The 23037-nt window shown below is 51.7% G+C and overlaps 1 protein-coding gene across 1 annotated transcript in view; it reads left to right on the plus strand.

The window, feature by feature from the left end:
- The window catches only part of LOC144609291 (chloride channel protein ClC-Kb-like), an 82560-nt gene that overhangs the window by 4901 nt on the left and 54622 nt on the right, over positions 1 to 23037 (plus strand). The window contains 11 exon segments of the mRNA XM_078427722.1: positions 961 to 1089; positions 4072 to 4200; positions 5110 to 5249; positions 7522 to 7599; positions 10525 to 10603; positions 11821 to 11946; positions 13655 to 13739; positions 14445 to 14546; positions 16510 to 16594; positions 20075 to 20254; positions 22499 to 22568. Coding sequence (XP_078283848.1) covers positions 961 to 1089; positions 4072 to 4200; positions 5110 to 5249; positions 7522 to 7599; positions 10525 to 10603; positions 11821 to 11946; positions 13655 to 13739; positions 14445 to 14546; positions 16510 to 16594; positions 20075 to 20254; positions 22499 to 22568 — 1203 coding nt within the window.

Consider the following 23037-nt stretch of genomic DNA (forward strand, 5'->3'; position numbering starts at 1 on the left):
GATCTCGGAGAAAAACCCACGCAGGTCACTGGGAGAACGTGTACAAACTCCGTACAGACGGCGCCCGTGGTCGGTATCGAACCCGGGTCTTCGGCGCTGCAAGCGCTGTAAGGCGGCAGTTCTACCGCTGCGCCACCGTGACCGCCCCTATTCGTCTCATGATCTATAAGATCACCCCTCGTCTTTCTCGATTCACCGACTAATGGGCACGAGACCCTTTGTGCGTCTACCCGGTCGACTCCTCCCACAGGATCGTAAGCGATAGGAGCAGAATCAGGCCGTTCGGCCCATCAAGTCTACTCCGCCATTCAATCATGGCTGATCGATCTCTCCCTCCCGACCCCATTCGCCGCACGGTTTGCGAACGGCTCCGTCCGAGACCCGCGAGGAATCGCGGGGAGTTGCGGAGGCAGCCCGGACCGTCACGCACGCACGCACAAACAAACCGACCTCCCTTCCACCGACTCCATCTACACCTCACGCTGCCTCGGCAAGGCCAGCAGCCCAGACCATCGCACAAACCATTAACTCCATCTACATCTCGCGCTGCCTCGGCAAGGCCAGCAGCAGAACCAAGGACCAGACTCACCCCGACCACTCCCTCTACTCCCCTCTCCCATCGGGGCAAGAGGTACAGAAGCGTGGAAACACACACCTCCAGATTCAGGGACAGTTTCTTCCCGGCTGTTATCAGGCAACTGAACCATCCTACCACAACCAGAGAGCAGTGCTGAACTACTATCTACCTCATTGGAGACCCTGATCGGACTTTGCTGCTTTACCTTGCACTAAACGTCATTCCCTTATCATGTATCTGTACACTGTGGACGGCTCGATTGTAATCGTGCGTCGTCTTTCCGCTGACTGGTTAGCGCACAACACTAAAGCTTTTCACTGTACCTCAGTACGTGGGACAGTGAACTAAACTGAACTGAAGGGTCGTGTCCTGTTGTCTCCCAGCTTTCATGCTGTTCGTCAGGAAGCAGGTGCTGAAGATCGGCGAGGACTGGATCTTTCTGTTCCTGTTGGGCCTGTTAATGGCGACCATCAGCTTCAGCCTGGATGTCATCACCTCCAAGTCCCAACGAGGTAACTCTAAAGAGCCTGTCCAACTCAGGCGGTTTTAAGGCGACTGCCGGCGACTAGGCTGTCGCCGAACGTTCGCCGGGGTGTCAATAGACAATAGACAATAGGTGCAGGAGGAGGCCGTTCGGCCCTTCGAGCCTGTACGCACCGCCATTCAATGTGATCACGGCTGATCATTCTCAATCAGTACCCCGTTCCTGCCTTGTCCCCATACCCCTGACTCCGCTATCCTTAAGAGCTCTATCTAGTTCTCTCTTGAATGCATTCAGAGAGTTGGCCTCCACTGCCTTCTGAGGCAGAGAATTCCACAGATTCACAACTCTCTGACTGAAAAAGTTTTTCCTCATCTCAGTTCTAAATGGCCTACCCCTTATTCTTAAACTGTGTGTGGCCCCTTGTTCTGGACTCCCCCAACATTGGGAACATGTTTCCTGCCTCTAACGTGTCCAACCCCTTAATAATCTTATACGTTTCGATAAGATCTCCTCTCATCCTTCTAAATTCCAGTGTATACAAGCCTAGTTGCTCCAGTCTTTCAACATACGACAGTCCCGCCATTCCGGGAATTAACCTGGTGAACCTACACTGCACGCCCTCAATAGCAAGAATATCCTTCCTCAAATTTGGAGACCAAAACTGCACACAGTACTCCAGGTGCGGTCTCACTAGGGCCCGGTACAACTGTAGAAGGACCTCTTTGCTCCTATACTCAATCTTCTTGTTACTCCTCTTGCCATTTAGAACGGAGATGAGGAAAAAACTTTTCAGTCAGAGAGTTGTGAATCTGTGGAATTCTCTGCCTCAGAAGGCAGTGGAGGCCAATTCTCTGGATGCAATCAAGAGAGAGCTAGATAGAGCTCTTAAGGATAGCGGAGTCAGGGGGTATGGGGAGAAGGCAGGAACGGGGAACTGATTGTGGATGATCAGCCAGGATCACATTGAATGGCAGTGCTGGCTCGATGGGCCGAATGGCCTCCTCCTGCACCTATTGTCTGTTGCCTTTGGAGTGTAGGAGGAAACCAAAGATCTGGGAGAAATGCCACGCAGGTCACGGGGAGAACGTGCAAACTCTGTACAGACGGCGCCCGTGGTCAGGATCGAACCCGGGCCTTTGGCGCTGTGAGGCAGCTGCTCGAACCCGGGTTCCATGAGTTTTCTATGTCGTAGGACCACAATTAGGCCATTCGGCCCATCAAGTCTACTCTGCCATTCAATCAGGACTGGTCGGTAGCGCAGCGGTAGAGTTGCCGCCTCACAGCGCCGGAGACCCATGTTCCATCCCGACCCGCGGGCGCTGTCTGTACGGAGTTTGCACGCTCTCCCCGTGACCCGCGCGGGTTTTCTCCGAGACCTTCGGTTTCCTCCCACACTCCAAAGACGTGCGGGTTTGTAGGTTAATTGGCTTCGGTGAAATTGTAAATTGTCCCCAGTGTGTGTGGGATAGTATTAGTGTGCGGGGATCGCTGGTCGGCGCGGAACGAGGGGCCTGTTTCCGCGCTGTATCTCTAAACTAAACTAAACTAAACTAAAGTGAACATTCCATGTCAAAGGTCTTATCTAATCAAGGTTGTGGATAATCTGTCTATGTTCTCCTCAACCACATTAATCATTCATCTTCAGTAGTTTGTTGGTGAGTTTGCACATGGACTCCTTGTGGTGAGATAAGATGGAAACATAGAAAATAGGTGCAGGAGGAGGAGGCCATTTGGCCCTTCGAGCCAGCACCGCCATTCATAGTGATCATGGCTGATCATCCACAATCAGTAACCCGTGCCTGCCTTCTCTGCCTGCCTTCTCCCCATACCCCTTGACTCCGCTAGACCCTAGAGCTCTATCTAACTCTCTTTTAAATCCATCCAGTGCATTGGCCTCCACTGCCCTCTGTGGCAGAGAATTCCACAAATTCACAACTCTCTGGGTGGAAAAGTTTTTTCTCACCTCAGTTTTAAATGGCCTCCCCTTTATTCTTAGACTGTGTGTGTGTGTGTGGCCCCTGGTTCTGGACTCGCCCAACATTGGGAACATTTTTCCTGCATCTAGCTTGTCCAGTCCTTTATAATTTTATACATTTCTTTAAGAGGGTCCAGTCGCCAACTTTTCGGTGACCATGTTATCCATTTTGGCGGCAAAAACAAGGAGGCAGATTATTATCTTAATGGTGTCAGGTTGGGCAAGGGGGAGGTGCAATGAGACCTGGGTGTCCCTTGTACACCAGTCACTGAAAGTTGGCGTGCAGGTACAGCAGGCAGTGAAGAAAGCTAACGGCATGTTGGCCTTCATAACGAGAGGATTTCAGTACAGGAGTAAAGAGGTTCTTCTGCAGTTGTACAGGGCCCTGGAGAAACCACATCTGGAGTATCGTGTACAGTTTTAGTCTCCTAATTTGAGGAAGGACATCCTTGTAATTGAGGCAGTGCAGCGTAGGTTCACGAGATTGATCCCTGGGATGGCGAGACTGGCATAGGAGGAAAGATTGGAAAGACTGGGCTTGTATTCACTGGAATTTCGAAGGATGAGAGAGGGGGATCTTATAGAAACATATAAAATTATAAAAGGACTGGACAAGCTAGATGCAGGAAAAATGTTCCCAATGTTGGAGGAGTCCAGAACCAGGGGCCACACAGTCTTAGAATAAAGGGGAGGCCATTTAAAACTGAGGTAAGAAGGAACTTTTTCACCCAGAGAGTTGTGAATTTGTGGAATTCTCTGCCACAGAGGGCAGTGGAGGCCGATTCACTGGATGGATTTAAGAGAGAGTTAGATAGAGCTCTAGGGGCTAGTGGAATCAAGGGATATGGGGAGAAGGCAGGCACGGGTTACTGATTGTGGATGATCAGCAATGATCACAATGAATGGCGGTGCTGGCTCAAAGGGCTGAATGGCCTCCTCCTGCACCTATTTTCTATGTTTCTATAGTCTTGTCATTTTGTGCTTGTGAATGACTTTTTGTCTCTGGGTTTTTTTCCGCCCCCATCCCCACACCAGCTAACCTCTGGGTCTACGACAGCTTGGAACATTACCCGTTCCTCCAGTACTTCTCCTGGATCCTGTACCACATCTTCCTGACGACATTGTCTGCTGGCGTCGCCAAATACATCTCGCCCCAGGCAGCGGGTATGTGCCTTCACGCGCTTCGATGGGATGGCGCAGCGGGTAGAGCCGCTGCCTCACAGCGCCCGAGACCCGGGTTCCATCCCGACCACTGCGCCACCGTGCCGCCCACGCACACACACGCACAAACACACGCACACACATATACACACACGCACACACAAACACATGCACAAACACATGCGCGCACACACACACACACAAACACACAAACACTCACGCACACACACACACAAACACTCACACACAAACACACGCACGCACACACATAAGCACACACACACAAACACACACACACACAAACACGCACACACACACAAACACAAACACACGCACACAAACGCACGCACGCACACACGCAAACACACGCACAAACACAGGCACACACAAACACTCACACACACAAACGCACGCACGCACACACACAAACACACACAAACACACACACACGCACACATAAGCACACACACACACACGCACAAACACACGCACAAACACGAGCACAAACACACGCACACATGCGCACACACACAAACACAGGCACAAACACAGGCACACACAAACACTCACACACACAAACGCACGCACGCACACACACATAAACACACACAAACACACGCACAAACACACATACATAAACACACAAACACACACACGCACATACACACACGCACACACACAAACACACGCACACACGCACACATAAACACACATTCACACACAAACACACACGCACGCACACAAACACACGCACACACAAACACGCACACACACACACACACACATAAACACACACGCACACACACACCGCTGGAACCGGGGGGGAGTGGCGCTGCGTGGCGGCTGTTCTACTGTTCCGTGGATGAACCAGCTTACCGGGCCTTGCTTTCCCCTGCGGCCTGCTGCATCCAGGGTCCGGCATTCCCGAGCTGAAGGTTACTCTCCGCGGGGTCGTGCTCGACGAGTTCTTCACCTTCCGCACCTTCCTGGCCAAACTCATCGGGATCATCTGCACACTGGCAGCCGGCAGCACCATCTTCCTGGGCAAGGTGGTAAGTGGTGGACCTGAACACTGGGCCGGGCAATGGTGGGTGTGGCAACGGGCTGGGCAAAGCTGGTCTGAGCGCAAGGCAGTGAGCACTTCAATGCTTCAATGGTTCAGTTTAGGGCAGGAGTCCAGAACCAGGGGTCACAGCTTAAGGATAAGGGGGAAGTCTTTTAGGACCGAGATGAGAAAACATTTCTTCACACAGAGAGTGGTGAATCTGTGGAATTCTCTGCCACAGAAGGTAGTTGAGGCCAGTTCATTGGCTATATTTAAGAGGGAGTTAGATGTGGCCCTTGTGGCTAAAGGGATCAGAGGGTATTGAGAGAAGGCAGGTACGGGATACTGAGTTGGATGATCAGCCATGATCATATTGAATGGCGGTGCGTACAGGCTCGAAAGGCCGAATGGCCTACTCCTGCACCTATTTTCTATGTTTCTATGTTTCTATGTTTCTATGTTTCTATGTTTCTATGTTTCTATGTTTCTATGTTAGGTCAGGTTAGTTTAGCTTAGTTTAGGTTAGTTTAGTTTAGTTTAGTTTAGTTTAGTTTAGTTTAGTTTAGTTTAGTTTAGTTTAGTTTAGTTTAGAGATACAGTGCACAGACAGGCCCTTCGGCCCACCGGGCCCGCGCCGACCAGCGATCCCCGCACACTAACACCATCCTACACACACTGGGGACAGTTTTCACATTTACACCAAGCCAATTGACTTACAAACCCGCACGTCTTTGGAGTGTGGGAGGAAACCGAAGATCTCGGACTAAACCCACGCGGGTCACGGGGAGAACGTACAAACTCCGTACAGACGGCGCCCGTGGTCAGGATCGAACCCGGGCCTCCGGCGCTGCAAGCGCTGTAAGGCGGCAACTCTACCGCTGCGCCACCATGCCGACATTCGAATAGGTCGGCAACCTACACTTGCCAGTTGGGCTAGGGTGGTCAAAACGTCTTTGGGCATATTGACCCCCCCTCTCCCCTCCCCCGCTCCAAATCTGTCTCTCTCATCCCTTAATCTTGGAGTCATCATTGACTGTGTCGGAAGGAACTGCAGACGCTGGTTTAAAACCGGAGACAGGCACAAAAAGCCGGAGTAACTCAGCGGGTCGGGCAGCGTCTCTGGAGAGAAGGAATGGGCGACGTTTGGGGTCGAGACCCTTCAAGGGTCAATGGTCCGTTGTTGACGATGGGGTAGGTGATCACGGGTTACACAGTGAGTGAGGCCCAGCGCACAAATTGGAGGAACAGCACCTCATATTTCGCTTGGGGCAGCTTACACGCCAGCGGTATGAACATTGACTTCTCTAACTTCAAGTAAACCCTTGCTTTCCCTCTCTCTCCATCCCCTCCCCCCTTCCCAGTTCTCCGACCAGTCTGACTGTCCTTCTTTACATTTATTTCTCTTTGGTCCTCCTAGCTAACAATGATCTATTCTACATTTTCCTTGATCTCCATCCCCTTTGTCTCGTTTTCACTCCTCACACATCCTTAACTAGGATTAATTCCCGGAATGGCGGGACTGTCGTATGTTGAAAGACTGGAGCGACCAGGCTTGTATACACTGGAAGTTAGAAGGATGAGAGGAGATCTTATCGAAACGTATAAGATTATTAAGGGGTTGGACACGTTAGAGGCAGGAAACATGTTCCCAATGTTGGGGGAGTCCAGAACCAGGGGCCACACACAGTTTAAGAATAAGGGGTCGGCCATTTAGAACTGAGATGAGGAAAAACCTTTTCAGTCAGAGAGTTGTGAATCTGTGGAATTCTCTACCTCAGAAGGCAGTGGAGGCCAATTCTCTGAATGCATTCAAGAGAGAGCTAGATAGAGCTCTTAAGGATAGCGGAGTCAGGGGGTATGGGGAGAAGGCAGGAACGGGGTACTGATTGAGAATGATCAGCCATGATCACATTGAATGGCGGTGCTGGCTCAAAGGGCCGAATGGCCTCCTCCTGCACCTATTGTCTATTGTCTTACCTCTTCTGTGCCTCCCTCTCCCCTGATTCTCAGTCTAAAGAAGGGTCTCGACCGAAACGTAGCCCATTCCTTCTCTCCAGAGAATATTTTATTCTTAATCCTTTACTGTAAGTTCGTGTTGCCACTTGCTAGTGGAGCACCAAGCCAAATTCCTTGCATGTGTACACATTTGGCTAATAAAATTTATTCAATTCAATTCAATTCAGAGACGCTGCCTGTCCCGACGAATTGCCGCGGCTTTTTGTGTCTGTCTTCATCCTTGACTGCGTTGCCCTGATGTTCTTCCTCATCCTAATTTACAGGGCCCGTTCGTTCACATGGCAACCATCCTGGCCACGTTACTGGGACAGGTCATGGTGAAGTTTGCGGGCACCAAAGAGGTAGGCAATCCTAATGCTTCATGTAGGAAGCAATTGCAGATGGTGGGAAGGGCACGGAGAAGATTTGGTAGGCCCCTGGGGAGTGTTGTAGAGCAGAGGGACCCAGGAGTGCAGGTGCAGGTAGGGTTGCCAACTGTCCCGTATTAGCCGGGACATCCCATATTTTGGGCTAAATTGGTTTGTCCCGTACGGGACCACCCTTGTCCCGTATTAGGCCCGGGGGATGCTGTAGGCCCGGACACTGGAGGCCCGAACGCTGTAGGCCCAGACACTGTAGGCCCGGACGCTGTAGGCCTGGATGCTGTAGGCCCGGACACTGCAGGCCCGGACGCTGTAGGCCCAGACACTGTAGGCCTGGACACTGCAGGCCCGGACGCTGTAGGCCCGGACACTGTAGGCCCGGACACTGTAGGCCCGGACACTGTAGGCCCGGACACAGTAGGCCCGGACACTGTAGGCCCGGACACTGTAGGCCCGGACACTGTATGCCTGGATGCTGTAGGCCCGGACAGTGTAGGCCAGGAGGCCCAGGCTCCGCCTAACAGAGGTTGCATAGCAACCAGCCTCCCGGCCCGGCCGGCCGCCATTGGTGGAGCGGGAGCACATGACCGCTGGCTGGGTGAGATAACGTGGGGCGCGGGGCGGTGACGTCACCTTTTGTCCCTTATTTGGGAGTGAGAAAGTTGGCAACCCTACGTGCATGGTTCCTTGAAGGTGGAGTCGCAGGTAGATAAAGGTGGTCAAAAAGGCTATTGGCAATAGACAATAGACAATAGACAATAGACAATAGGTGCAGGAGGAGGCCATTCAGCCCTTCGAGCCAGCACCGCCATTCAATGCGATCATGGCTGATCACTCTCAATCAGTACCCCGTTCCTGCCTTCTCCCCATACCCCCTCACTCCGCTATCCTTAAGAGCTCTATCCAGCTCTCTCTTGAAAGCATCCAAGGTCACGTTGCAGTTGTATAAGAGGTTGGTGAGACCACATTTTTAGAATGTTGTGTTCAGTTCTGGGCACCATGTTTACGGAAAGATATTGTCAAGCTGGAAAGGGCGCAGAGAATAGACACAAAAAGCTGGACAGGCAGCATCTCTGGAGAGAAGGAACGGGTGACGTTTCGGGTCGAGAGCCTTCTTCACCCTGTCCCACTGCCTACTCCAGCTTTTTGTGTCTACCTTCGGATTAAACTAGCATCTGCAGTTCCCTGTTACACAAGGACGCAGGGGAAGATTTACGAGGATGTTCCCAGGACTAGAGGGTGTGAGCTACAGGGAGAGGTTGGGCAGGCTGGGACCATTCCCTGGAGCGCAGGAGGATGAGGGGCGATCTTGTAGAGGTGTACAAAATCACGAGAGGAATAGATCGGGTAGACGCACAGAGTCTCTTGCCCAGAGTAGGGGAATCGAGGACCAGAGGACATGGGTTTGAGGTGAAGGGGGAAAGATTTAATAGGAATAGCTTTTTAGATTTAGATTTAGAGATACAGCGCAGAAACAGGCCCTTCGGCCCACCGGGTCCGCGCCGCCCAGCGATCCCCGCACACTAACACCATCCTACACACACTCTAGGGACAATTTTTACATTTACCAAGCCAATTAACCTACACACCTGTACGTCTTTGGAGTGTGGGAGGAAACCGAAAATCTCGGAGAAAACCCACGCAGGTCACGGGGAGAACGTGCAAACTCCGTACAGATGGCGCCCGTAGTCGGGATCGAACCCGAGTCTCCGGCGCTGCATTCGCTGTAAGACGGCAACTCTACCGCCGCGCCACCGTGACGTTTCACACGGGGGGTGGTGGGTGTATGGAACGAGCTGCCGGAGGAGGTAGTTGAGGCTGGGACTATCCCAACGTTTAAGAAACAGTTGGGCAGGTACGTGGAGAGGACGGGTTTGATGGAATATGGGCCAAACGCGGGCAGGTGGGACCAGCAGTCACCCTGTACACCAGGACTACCCAACACACTGGGTACAATGCACCATTTTGTTTTAACCGAAGCCAATTAACCTACAATACACTTGTTCCATCCTGCACGCACTGGGAACGTGTTACGGAAGCCAAATTAACCTGCAAAACCCGCACGCCTTTGGAGTGTGGGAGGGAACCGGAGCACCCGGAGAAACCCCACGCGGGGCACGGGGAGCGAATGTACAAAACGCCTTCATCACCTCCCGTCTGGACTACTGCAACAGCCTCCTCTATGGCGCACCCTCAAAAATCATCAGTAAACTTCAATACATTCAAAACTCCGCTGCCCGTCTACTCACCCACACCCCGATCCGTGACCATATCACCCCCGTCCTTTACAAACTCCACTGGCTCCCCATCCCCCAGAGAATCCAGTACAAAATCCTCCTCATGACCTACAAAGCCCTCCATAACCTGGCCCCATCCTACCTGACCGACCTCCTCCACAGACACACTCCCACCTGCACCCTCCGCTCTGCCGCTGCCAATCTCCTATCCCCCCACATCCGGACCAAACTCAGATCCTGGGGGGACAGGGCTTTCTCCATCGCTGCTCCCACCCTCTGGAACTCACTACCCCAAACCGTTAGAGACTCCTCCACACTCACCACATTCAAAACATCACTGAAGTCTCACCTGTTCAGCACTGCCTTCAACCACTGAAGGTCACCTCACCTTCTGTCTCCTTTCTCTGTTCGTTTACTTATTTATCTATTTATTCACTTCCCTATGTTCTAGAAATCCCTCTTTGAGTGTATGAAAAGCGCTATATAAATAAAATGTATTATTATTATTATTATTAAAACTACGTACAGACAGCGCCCGTGGTCGGGATCGAACCCGGGACTCTGGCGCTCTGAGGCAGCGGCTCTACCCGCTGTGCCACCAGTCTCGATATGCTGACCGCTGACTGCTGGGTCCCTAAGACGTGTATAACAATGTGTTTTATTATAGAACAAAGGGCGTAAATATGAGATGCTGATCGCTGGCGCTGCGGTCGGTGTCGCCTGTTGTTTTGTCGCTCCGGTCGGAGGTAGGGATCGCCAACTTCCTCACCCCCAATCCACAATCAGTAACCCGTGCCTGCCTTCTCCCCATATCCCTTCATTCCGCCAGCCCCTAGAGCTCTATCTAACTCTCTCTTAAATCCATCCAGTGATTTGGCCTCCACTGCCCTCTGTGGCAGAGAATTCCACAGATTCACAACTCTCTGGGTGAAAAAGTTTTTCCTCACCTCAGTTTTAAATGGCCTCCCCTTTATTCTTAGACCATGTCAAAGGTCTTATCTAATCAAGGTTGTGGATAATCTGTCTATGTTCTCCTCAACCACATTAATCATTCATCTTCAGTAGTTTGTTGGTGAGTTTGCACATGGACTCCTTGTGGTGAGATAAGATGGAAACATAGAAAATAGGTGCAGGAGGAGGAGGCCATTTGGCCCTTCGAGCCAGCACCGCCATTCATAGTGATCATGGCTGATCATCCACAATCAGTCACCCGTGCCTGCCTTCTCCCCATACCCCTTGACTTCGCTAGCCCCTAGAGCTCTATCTAACTCTCTTTTAAATCCATCCAGTGCATTGGCCTCCACTGCCCTCTGTGGCAGAGAATTCCACAAATTCACAACTCTCTGGGTGGAAAAGTTTTTTCTCACCTCAGTTTTAAATGGCCTCCCCTTTATTCTTAGACTGTGTGTGTGTGTGTGGCCCCTGGTTCTGGACTCCCCCAACATTGGGAACATTTTTCCTGCATCTAGCTTGTCCGGTCCTTTTATAATTTTATACGTCTCTATAAGGTCCCCCCTCTCATCCTTCCAAATTCCGTTGAATACAAGCCCAGTCTTTCCAATCAAACAAACGAGAGTTTTAGTATGTAGATAAGATAAGATTCCCCTCTCATCCCTCTAAACTTCATTGAATACAAGCCCGGTCTTTCCAGTCTTTCCTCGTACGACAGTCCCGCCATCCCGGGGATTAACCTGGTGAACCTACGCTGCACTGCCTCGATAGCAAAGATGGCCACCAGGGACCGTTCCCACCGTCAGGCGGTAAAACGCGGGCATGTGCGGACGGACGACGAAGGCCGGCAAAGCGTGGAGCGGCACATCGGACGCGGGGACGGTCTTTACTTGACGTTCTCTCTCGGCCTAGCTGGCTGGCTGACTGACTTCTCTGTTGCTCCCCCTCCCCTCCCTCTCCCTCCATCCCCCCCTCCCCCCCCCCCCCCCCCCGGCTACACACCTGTCCTCAGGTGTGCTGTTCAGCGTGGAGACAACGGCCACGCACTTCGCCGTGAGGAATTACTGGCGTGGGTTCTTTGCTGCCACCTGCGCCGCGCTGATGTTCCGGGTGTTGGCCGTGGTCAACAACGAGCAAGGTACCATCGCTACGGAATCGGGGCGGCAGGGGGAGGGGAGGGGGGGATGGCGCCGATTCTCTGCGCGGCGTGACTGCGCCGATTTCGTTCAGCGCGGCGACAGGCCGAGTCCACGTCTGCACCGACCAGCGATTCACGAGTGATAGGAGCAGACATAGGCCATTCGGCCCATCAAGTGGCGCAGCAGTAGAGTTGCTGCCTTACAGCGAATGCAGCGCCGGAGGCTCAGGTTCGATCCTGACCACGGGCGCCGTCTGTACGGAGTTTGCACGTTCTCCCCGTGACCCGCGTGGGTTTTTCTCCGAGATCTTCGGTTTCCTCCCACACTCCAAAGACGTGCGGGTATGTAGGTTAATTGGCTGGGCAAATGTAAATATTGTCCCTAGTGTGTGTAGGATAGTGTTAGTGTGCGGGACAATTTACAATTTTTACCAAAGCCAATTAACCTACAAACCCACATGACTTTGGAGTGTGGGAGGAAACCGGAGCACCCGGAGAAAACCCACGCAGGTCACGGGGAGAACGTACAAACTCCGTACAGACGGCGCCCGTGGTCAGGATCGAACCTGGGTCTCTGGCGCTGTGAGGCAGCAACTCTACCGCTGCGCCACCGTGCCACTACGAGGTGCTACGTTGTAGCAGCAGAATTAAGCCATTCGGTCCATCAAGGATCGACTGGGCTTGTATTCACTGGAACATAGAAGGACGAGAGGGGATCTTATAGAAACATAGAAAATTCTTAAGGGATTGGACAGGCTAGATGCAGGAAAAATGTTCCCCATGTTGGGGGAGTCCAGAACCAGGGGGCCACACACAGTTTAAGAATAAGGGGTCGGCCATTTAGGACAGATGAGGAAAAACCTTTTTCACCCAGAGAGTTGTGAATCTGTGGAATTCTCTGCCACAGAAGGCAGTGGAGGTCAATTCACTGGATGTTTTCAAGAGAGAGTTAGATAGAGCTCTTAATGATAGCGGAGTCAGGGGGTATGGGGAGAGGGCAGGAACGGGGTACTGATTGTGGATGATCAGCCATGATCACATTGAATGGCGGTGCTGGCTCGAAGGGCCGAATGGCCTCAATAGACAATAGACAATAGACAATAGGTGCAGGAGGAGGCCATTCGGCCCTTCGAGCCAGCACCGCCATTCAATGTGATCATGGCTGATCACTCTCAATCAGTATCCCGTTCCTGCCCTCTCCCCATACCCTCTGACTCCGCTATCCTTAAGAGCTCTATCTAGCTCTCTCTTGAATCTCCTCCTGCACCTATGGTCTATAATAAGGGGTCAGCCATTTTGGACAGATGAGGAAAAACTTTTCCACAGAGAGAGTTGTGAATCTGTGGAATTCTCTGCCACAGAAGGCAGTGGAGGCCAATTCACTGGATGTTTTCAAGAGAGAGTTAGATAGAGCTCTAGGGGCTAATGGAATCAAGGGATGTGAGGCAGGGAGAAAGCAGGCACGGGTTACTGATTGTGGAAGATCAGCCATGATCATATTGAATGACGGTGCTGGCTGGAAGGGCTGAATGGCCTCCTACTGCACCTATTTTTCTATGTTTCTATGTTTCTAAGTGTACCGCGCCATGGGGGATGGAATGCAAGGGGGGGGAGGGGCATTTGAACCACTCGGTCAACTCTTTCCTCTCTATCTCCCCCCCCCTCTCCCCACCCCCCCCCCCCCCACCCCTCCCCCACCCCTCACCAGAGACCGTTGCAGTTCTTTTCAGCACGAACTGGAGGGTGGAATTTCCCTTTGACTTCCCAGAATTCCTGTCTTTCGCCATCCTTGGGTAAGGAATTCTGGGGCTTAAGCCACAGGGAGAGGTTGAGTTGGCCGGGTCTCTATTCCTTGGAGCGCAGGAGGATGAGGGGTGATCTTATAGAGATGCTCAAAATCATGAGAGGAATAGATCGGGTAGACGCACAGAGTCTCTTGCCCAGAGTAGGGGAATCGAGGACCAGAGGACATGGGTTCAAGGTGAAGGGGGAAAGATTTAACAGGAATCTGAGGGGTAACTTTCTCCACACAGAGGGTGGTGGGTGTATGGAACGAGCTGCAGGAGGACTTAGTTGAGGCTAGGACTGTCCCAACGTTTAAGAAACAGATGGACTGGTACATGGATAGGACGGGTTTGGAGGGATATGGGCCAAACGCGGGCAGGTGGGACTAGCGTAGCTGGGACATGTTGGCAAGTTAATCAGTGGGACAGGCGGCATCTCTGGAGAGAAGGTACGGCTGACGTTTCGGGTCGAGACTGTTGGACAGGTGCATGGATAGGACGGGTTTGGAGGGATATGGGCCAAACGCGGGCAGGTGGGACTAGCGTAGCAGGGACATGTTGGCAAGTTAATCAGTGGGACAGGCGGCATCTCTGGAGAGATGGTATGGCTGATGTTTCGGGTTGAGTCAGTTGGACAGGTGCATGGATAGGATGGGTTTGGAGGGAGATGGGCCAAATGCAGGACTGATCTCCGCCACCCTCTCTCGGCTGCAGGGTGATGTGTGGCTGCCTTGCCTGCCTCTACCTCTGGTGCCACAGAAACCTCACCATCTTCCTCACCAACCACAAGAAGATCTCCAGATTCATGGCCGAGAAGTGAGTATCTCTCAAGCGATGGTAAAATCCTGCATCTAGCTTGTCCAGTCCTTTTATAATTTTATACGTCTCTAGAAGATCCCCCTCTCATCCTTGTGAATACAAGCCCAGTCTTTCCAATCTCTCCTCATGTGACAGTCCCGCCATCCCGGGGATTAACCTGGTGAACCTACGCTGCACTGCCTCAATAGCTAGGACGCTGGATAGAGCTCTTAAGGATAGCGGAGTGAGGGGGTATGGGGAGAAGGCAGGAACGGGGTACTGATTGAGAGTGATCAGCCATGATCGCATTGAATGGCGGTGCTGGCTCGAAGGGCTGAATGGCCTACTCCTGCACCTATTGTCTGTTGTCTATTGTCTATTGACGTCCTTCCTCAAATTAGGAGACCAAAACTGCACACAGTACTCCAGGTGCGGTCTCACCAGGGCCCTGTACAACTGCAGAAGGACCTCTTTGCTCCTACACTCAAATCCTCTCATTCTGAAGGCCAACGTGCCATTAGCTTTCGACGTGCCACGTTGGGCTGGTGACCAAAGCCTTGGACCATTGAACAATTCCGCAGGTTCGAATCCTAGCTCTGCCTTTGAGGAACTTGAATTGTTTTATTTTTTCATTAAACCTGGGATTTAAAAAGTTAATATCCGGAATGCTGGCTTCGAACCTGCTCTGTTTCCATAACAAGAAGCAACCCTTTGCAAAATGTCCTTCAGAGAACAACATATGGAGCCACAAAGTCATAAAACCAGACAGCATATAACAGGCCCTTCAGCCCACTCTTTCAGTACTAGCCTTCAAGTACCATTTTTAGTTTAGTTTAGCTTAGTTTAGTTTACAATAGACAATAGACAACAGTTGCAGGAGTAGGCCATTCGGCCCTTCGAGCCAGCACCGCCATTCAATGTAACAATAGACAATAGACAATAGACAATAGGTGCAGGAGGAGGCCCATTCTCTGAATTCTCTGCCTTAGAAGGCAGTGGAGGCCAATTCTCTGAATGCATTCAAGAGAGAGCTAGATAGAGTTCTTAAAGATAGCGGAGTCAGGGGATATGGGGAGAAGGCAGGAACGGGGTACTGATTGTGGATGATCAGCCATGATCACATTGAATGGCGGTGCTGGCTCAAAGGGCCGAATGGCCTCCTCCTGCACCTATTGTCTATTGTCTATAAAATAGCTTTTCACTGGGTAAACAGAACTGAACTGAACTAAACTCACATGCACTAGCACAGATACACATACGCACGCAGACACGCACGCACACACAAACACACACACACACACATAGACACGCAAACACACACATACAAACACACAAACACACACGCAAACACACACACATGCACACACAAACACACGCACACACGCAAACACACACACACACACACAAACACAGGTATACACACACACACACACACACAAACACACAAATACACGCACGCACACACAAACAAAACACACACATACACACACAAACACACACATACAAACACACAAACACACTCGCAAACACACACACATGCACACACGCAAACACACGCACACACACAAACACAGGTACACACATACACACGCACAAACACACGCACACGCACACACACACAAACACACAAATACAATCACACACACACAAACACATACACACATGCTCACACGCACACACAAACACAAGCACGGACACACAATCACACACACACGCGCACACAAACAAACACACGCACAGGCGCACATGCACACACGCACACACAAACACACACACACATACGCACGCACACACACACACACACATCGCACACACACGCACACACCCACACACCCACACATACACACACACACACACACAGCACCCGAGGTCAGGATCGAGCCTGGGTCTCTGGCGCTGTGAGGCAGCAGCTCTACCCGCTGCGCCACCGTGCCGTCAAGCCAATATGTGGAACTAAAAGCAGTAACTTGTGTCCCTGCAGCAAGATTCTCTTTGCGGGCTTTGTTGCCCTGGTCTTGGCCAGCGTGACCTTTCCCCATGGAGGCGGTCAGTACATTGGGTCGCGGGTGAGTCACGAGTCCAGTTTCATAGCTTCGCCAGGTCTCGGAGCAGAATCCAGGCCATTCGGCCCATCGCCGCGTCCACTCCGCCGTTCAATCGTGGCCGATCGACCCCTTCTCTCTCAGCCCCAGTCTCCCATGTAAACCAGCATCTGCCGTTCCCTCCTACACACAAACCACCCCCCCTGCCCTGCCATCGACTCCATTTACGCCTCGCGCTGCCTCGGCAAGGCCAGCAGCCCAGACCATCGCACAAACCATTAACTCCATCTACACCTCGCGCTGCCTCGGCAAGGCCAGCAGCCCAGACCATCGCACAAACCATTAACTCCATCTACACCTCGCGCTGCCTCGGCAAGGCCAGCAGCAGAATCAAGGACCAGTCTCACCCACCCGGCCACTCCCTCTACTCCCCTCTCCCATCGGGGCAAGAGGTACAGAAGCGTGAAAACACACACCTCCAGATTCAGGGACAGTTTCATCCCGGCTGTTATCAGGCAACTGAACCATCCTACCACAACCGGAGAGCAGTGCTGAACTACTATCTACCTCATTGGTGACCCTCGGACTATCCTTGATCGGGCTTTGCTGGCTTTACCCTGCACTAAACGTTATTCCCTTATCATGTATCTGTACACTGTGGACGGCTCGATTGTAATCGTGCATTGTCTTTCCGCTGACTGGTTAGCGCGCAACAAAAACTTCGTGCTGCGCGTTGGAGCAAAATAGAAAGTCCAGGCAGAGTTAATATTCAAAGTCATCGGCGATTTATTAAACTGGTGTGTATCAGAGGACCAGTCAAAGCCGATCTCCCAAGTGTGACTTTGGTGCAGTTTTTATTCTCGTTGACAACAAGATTACTTCGGAAACCCGACACCAAAACGGGACTTTAATTGCAGAAACTTGATCGAGAACAAAACGAGGTCTTGCACAGAAACTTGACAAGCAGGTAAAACGAGGTTCCGATTCACAGAAACTAGACTGACGATAAAACGAGGTCTTGCGCGGAAACTTGACAAGCAGTAAAACGAGGTCTTGCACAGAAACTAGACTGACGATAAAACGAGGTCTTGCACAGAAACTTGACAAACAGTAAAATGAGGTCTTGCACAGAAACGTGGCAAGCAGTAAAAACGAGGTTCCGATTCACAGAAACTAGACTGACGATAAAACGAGGTCTTGCTCGGAAACTTGACAAACAGTAAAACGAGGTCTTGCACAGAAACGTGGCAAGCAGTCAAACAAGGTCTGAATTTACAGAAACTAGACTGACGATAAAACGAGGTCTTGCACAGAAACCTGACAAGCAGTAAAACAAGGTCAGAAGTACAGAAACTAGGCTGACGATAAAACGAGTTCTTGTGCAGAAACTTGACAAACAGTAAAACGAGGTCTTGCGCAGAAACTTGATAAACTATAAAACGAGGTCTTGCGCAGAAACTTGATAAACTATAAAACGAGGTCTTGCGCAGAAACTTGACAACAGTAAAACGAGATCCGAATTTGCAGAAACTAGACTGAAGATAAAACAAGGCCTTGCGCAGAAACTTGACAAACAGTAAAACGAGATCAGAATTACAGAAACTAGACTGACGATAAAAGGAGGTCTTGCACAGAAACTTGATAAGATTTAGATTTAGAGATACAGCGCGGAAACAGGCCCTTCGGCCCACCGAGTCCGTGCCGCCCAGCGATCCCCGCACACTAACACTATCCTACACACACTAGGGACAATTTTTACATTTACCCAGTCAATTAACCTACATACCTGTACGTCTTTGGAGTGTGGGAGGAAACCGAAGATCTCGGAGAAAACCCACGCAGGTCACGGGGAGAACGTACAAACTCCGTACAGACGGCGCCCGTGGTCAGGATCGAACCTGAGCCTCCGGCGCTGCATTCGCTGTAAGGCAGCAACTCTACCGCTGCGCCACCGTGCCGCCAAGGTGTAACCAGTAAAACGGGGTCTTGCACAGAAACGTGGCAAGCAGTCAAACAAGGTTCTGAATTTACAGAAACTTGACTGACGATAAAACGAGGTCTTGCGCAGAAACGTGACAAGCAGTAAAACGAGGTCTTGCACAGAAACTTGACAAACAGTAAAACGAGGTCAGAATTACAGAAACTAGACTGACGATAAAAGGAGGTCTTGCGCAGAAACTTGTCAAACAGTAAAACGAAGTCTTGCGCAGAAACTTGACAAACAGTAAAACGAGGTCTTGCACAGGATGGAACTCAGAAAGACTTAATTACGAGACAAACTGAATGAGATGATTATCCACAGATCTACCTTAGTTAATAGCAGGTTCAGTTTTCTGTCACAAACGATAACAAATCGATGACATTATCAATGAAGTTCCTTGAACCTGGGTGTCCTCTATGATTACGCTTTGTCTGCGGTCCCCTGACACCACAAGAACACGCCCACGGTGGTGCAGCGGTAGAGTCGCTGCCTTACAGCGCCTGCCGGGTTTTATCCCGACCACGGGCGCTGTCCGTGCGGAGTTTGCACGTTCTCCCCGTGACCTGCGTGGGTTTCCTCCCACACTCCAAAGGCATACAGGGCTTGGTTTAAAGAGTAAATTGTCCCTGGTGTGTGTGTGTGTGTGTGTAGGATAGTGTTAGTGTGCGGGGATCGCTGGTCGGCGCGGACACGGTGGGCCGAAGACCCAGTTTCCGCGCTGCATCTCTAAACTAAACTAAACACAATCCACACCCCGTTTACTAATTTTAGATTTAGATTTTAGATTTAGAGATACAGTGCGGAAACAGGCCCTTCGGCCCACCGGGTCCACGCCGCCCAGCGATCCCCGCACACTAACACTATCCTACACACACTAGGGACAATTTTTTGTAACATTCATTTACCCAGTCAATTAACCTACAAACCTGTACGTCTTTGGAGTGTGGGAGGAAACCGAAGATCTCGGAGCAAACCCACGCAGGTCACGGGGAGAACGTACAAACTCCGTAGTCAGGATCGAACCTGAGTCTCCGGCGCTGCATTCGCTGTAAGGCAGCACTTCTACCGCCGCGCCACCGTGCCGCCACTATTATTATTATTAGCCCCCACTATTCCTTACCTGACACGTCACTATAAATCAAAGTGGGCGGTCACGGTGGCGCAGTGGTAGAGTTGCCGCCTTACAGCGAATGCAGCGCCGGAGACCCGGGTTCGATCCCGACTACGGGCGCCGTCTGTACGGAGTTTGTACGCTCTCCCCGTGACCTGCGTGGGTTTTCCCCGAGATCTTCGGTTTCCTCCCACACTCCAAAGACGTGCGGGTTTGTAGGTTAATTGCCTAATTGGCGTAAGTGTAAGTTGCCCCTAGTGTGTGTGTGTGTGGGATGGTGTTAGTGTGCGGGGATCGCTGGTCGGCGCGGACTCGGTGGGCCGAAGGGCCTGTTTCCGCGCTGTATCTCGAAAACTACAGAGGTCGATGGCAATGGGTCGCTTAGGAGACTAAATCCTCTTTGGGCTTTCAGCTCACCATGAAAGAGCTTCTGGAGACGTTCTTCGACAATCGAACGTGGGGCTCCGACGAGCAGATGTTGGAGAACAACACCCGCCATCCTCCCAACCCAACCTACGACGCCAAATGGCTTCAATGGACCCACTCGAGGTTGTCCTCCCTCGAGATGTTGACCTTCTTCATCGCCCTCAAGGTAACGGCCTCCATTTTGACTTCCCGCAGGGCGGGAAACAGGCCCTTCGGCCCGCCGAGTCCCTTCCGACCACCATCCCCCCCCCCCCCCCCCCCCACCCCACCCCCAACACTAGTACTGTCCTTCAGACTATTACCTGAATGGTGGCCGATTAGGAGAAGGGGAAATGCAACGAGACCTGGGTGTCGTGGTACACCAGTCATTGAAAGTAGGCATGCAGGTGCAGCAGGCAGTGAAGAAAGCCAATGGTATGTTGGCATTCATAGCGAGGGGATTTGAGTTTAGGAGCAGGGAGGTTCTGCTGCAGTTGTACAGGGCATCGGTGAGACCACACCTGGAGTACTGCGTACAGTTTTGGTCTCCTAATCTGAGGAAAGACATTCTTGCCATAGAGGGAGTACAGAGAAGGTTCACCAGATTGATTCCTGGGATGGCAGGACTTTCATATGAAGAAAGACTGGATAGACTCGGCTTGTACTCGCTGGAATTTAGAAGATTGAGGGGGGATCTTATAGAAACTTACAAAATTCTTAAGGGGTTGGACAGGCTAGATGCAGGAAGATTGTTCCCGATGTTGGGGAAGTCCAGAACAAGGGGTCACACAGTTTAAGGATAAGGGGGAAGTCTTTTAGGACCGAGATGAGAAAGTTTTTTTTCACACAGAGAGTGGTGAATCTGTGGAATTCTCTGCCACAGAAGGTAGTTGAGGCCAGTTCATTGGCTATATTTAAGAGGCAGTTAGATGTGGCCCTTGTGGCTAAAGGGATCAGGGGGTATGGAGAGAAGGCAGGTATGGGATACTGAGTTGGATGATCAGCCATGATCATATTGAATGGCGGTGCAGGCTCGAAGGGCCGAATGGCCTACTCCTGCACCTATTTTCTATGTTTCTATGTTTCTATGTCCTACACACGCTAGCGAAGGAGGATGAGGGTTGATCTTATGGAGGTGTCCAACATCACGAGAGGAATAGGGACAAGATGAGAGATGAATATTTATTCACAAAATGCTGGAGTAACTCAGCAGGTCAGGCAGCATCTCGGGAGAGAAGGAATGGGTGACGTTTCGGGTCGAGACCCTTCTTCAGACTGACGTCAGGGGGGCGGGACAAAGGAAGGATATCGGTGGAGACGGGAAGATAGAGGGAGATCTGGGAAGGAGGAGGGGAAGAGAGGGACAGAGGAACTATCTAAAGTTGGAGAAGTCGATGTTCATACCACTGGGCTGCAAACTGCCCAGGCGAAATATGAGGTGCTGTTCCTCCAATTTGCGGTGGGCCTCACTATGGCACTGGAGGAGGCCCATGACAGAAAGGTCAGACTGGGAGTGGGAGGGGGAGTTGAAGTGCTCGGCCACCGGGAGACCAGTTTGGCCAACGCGGACCGAGCGTTGGTGTTGAGCGAAGCGATCGCCGAGCCTGCGCTTGGTTTCGCCGATGTAAATAAGTTGACAAGTTTCTGAATAAGAGTTGAATACGTTTATTGGCCAAGTAGGGCGGCACGGTAGCGCAGCGGTAGAGTTGCTGCTTTACAGCGAATGCAGCGCCGGAGACTCAGGTTCGATCCTGACTACGGGTGCTGCACTGTAAGGAGTTTGTACGTTCTCCCCGTGACCTGCGTGGGTTTTCTCCGAGATCTTCGGTTTCCTCCCACACTCCAAAGGACGTACAGGTATGTAGGTTAATTGGCTGGGCAAATGTAAACATTGTCCCTAGTGGGTGTAGGATAGTGTTAATGTGCGGGGATCGCTGGGCGGCACGGACTTGGAGGCCGAAAAGGCCTGTTTCCGGCTGTATATATATGATATGATATGATATGATATGATAGAACTATCATATGGCGGTGCAGGCTTGAAGGGCCGAATGGCCTCCTCCTCCTGCACCTATTTTCTCTGTTTGATGTTACATTTTTTAGTTTAGAGATACAGCGCGGAAACAGGCCCTTCGGCCCACCGAGCCCACACCGACCAGCGATCCCAGCACACTAACACTATCCCACACACCAGGGACAATTACCCTACAAACCCGCGCGTCTTTGGAGTGTGGGAGGAAACCGGAGCACCCGGAGAAAACCCACGCAGGTCAAACTGGACAAACTCCGTACAGACAGCGCCCGTAGTCGGGATCGAACCCGGGCCTCCGGCGCTGTGAGGCGGCACCTCCGCCGAATGCCTAATTCTACTTCTGTGTCCTACGGCCTGACTCTGCGATATCCCCTTGATGTCTTCTCTCTCTTCTCCTTCCAGTTCTTCATGCTGCTGTTGGCCACGACCATGGTGATCCCAGCCGGTTACTTCTTGCCTGTGTTTGTTTACGGTGAGTTCGGTTACAGGCGTGGCCTTGCCTCGCCCGCGCCATCCCCTTCAAATGCCCCTCAGTTCACCAGTGACGGCAGCAGGCCCTTCGGCCCACCGACTCCCCCCACCCCCCCCCCCCCCCCCCCCAACGACCGACCAGCGACCCCCGCGCACTAACACAATACACACTGCACACACTAGTTCATCAGTGATCAGAGCAGAATGAGGCCATTCGGCCCATCGAGTCCACTCCGCCATTCGATCACGGCTGATCTATCTCTCCCTCCCAACCCCCTTCTCCTGCCTTCTCCCATAACCCCTGACACCCGCACTGATCAACAATCTATCTATCTCTGCCTTAAATATATCCACTGACTGTGTGCGTGTGTGTGTGTGTGTGGGTGTGTGTGTGTGTGTGGGTGCATGCGTGCATGTGTGTGTGTGTGTGTGTGTGGGTGCGTGCATGTGTGTGTGTGTGTGGGTGCTGG

Source organism: Rhinoraja longicauda, chromosome 34 (assembly GCF_053455715.1).
Source record: "Rhinoraja longicauda isolate Sanriku21f chromosome 34, sRhiLon1.1, whole genome shotgun sequence".
NCBI lineage: Eukaryota > Metazoa > Chordata > Chondrichthyes > Rajiformes > Arhynchobatidae > Rhinoraja > Rhinoraja longicauda.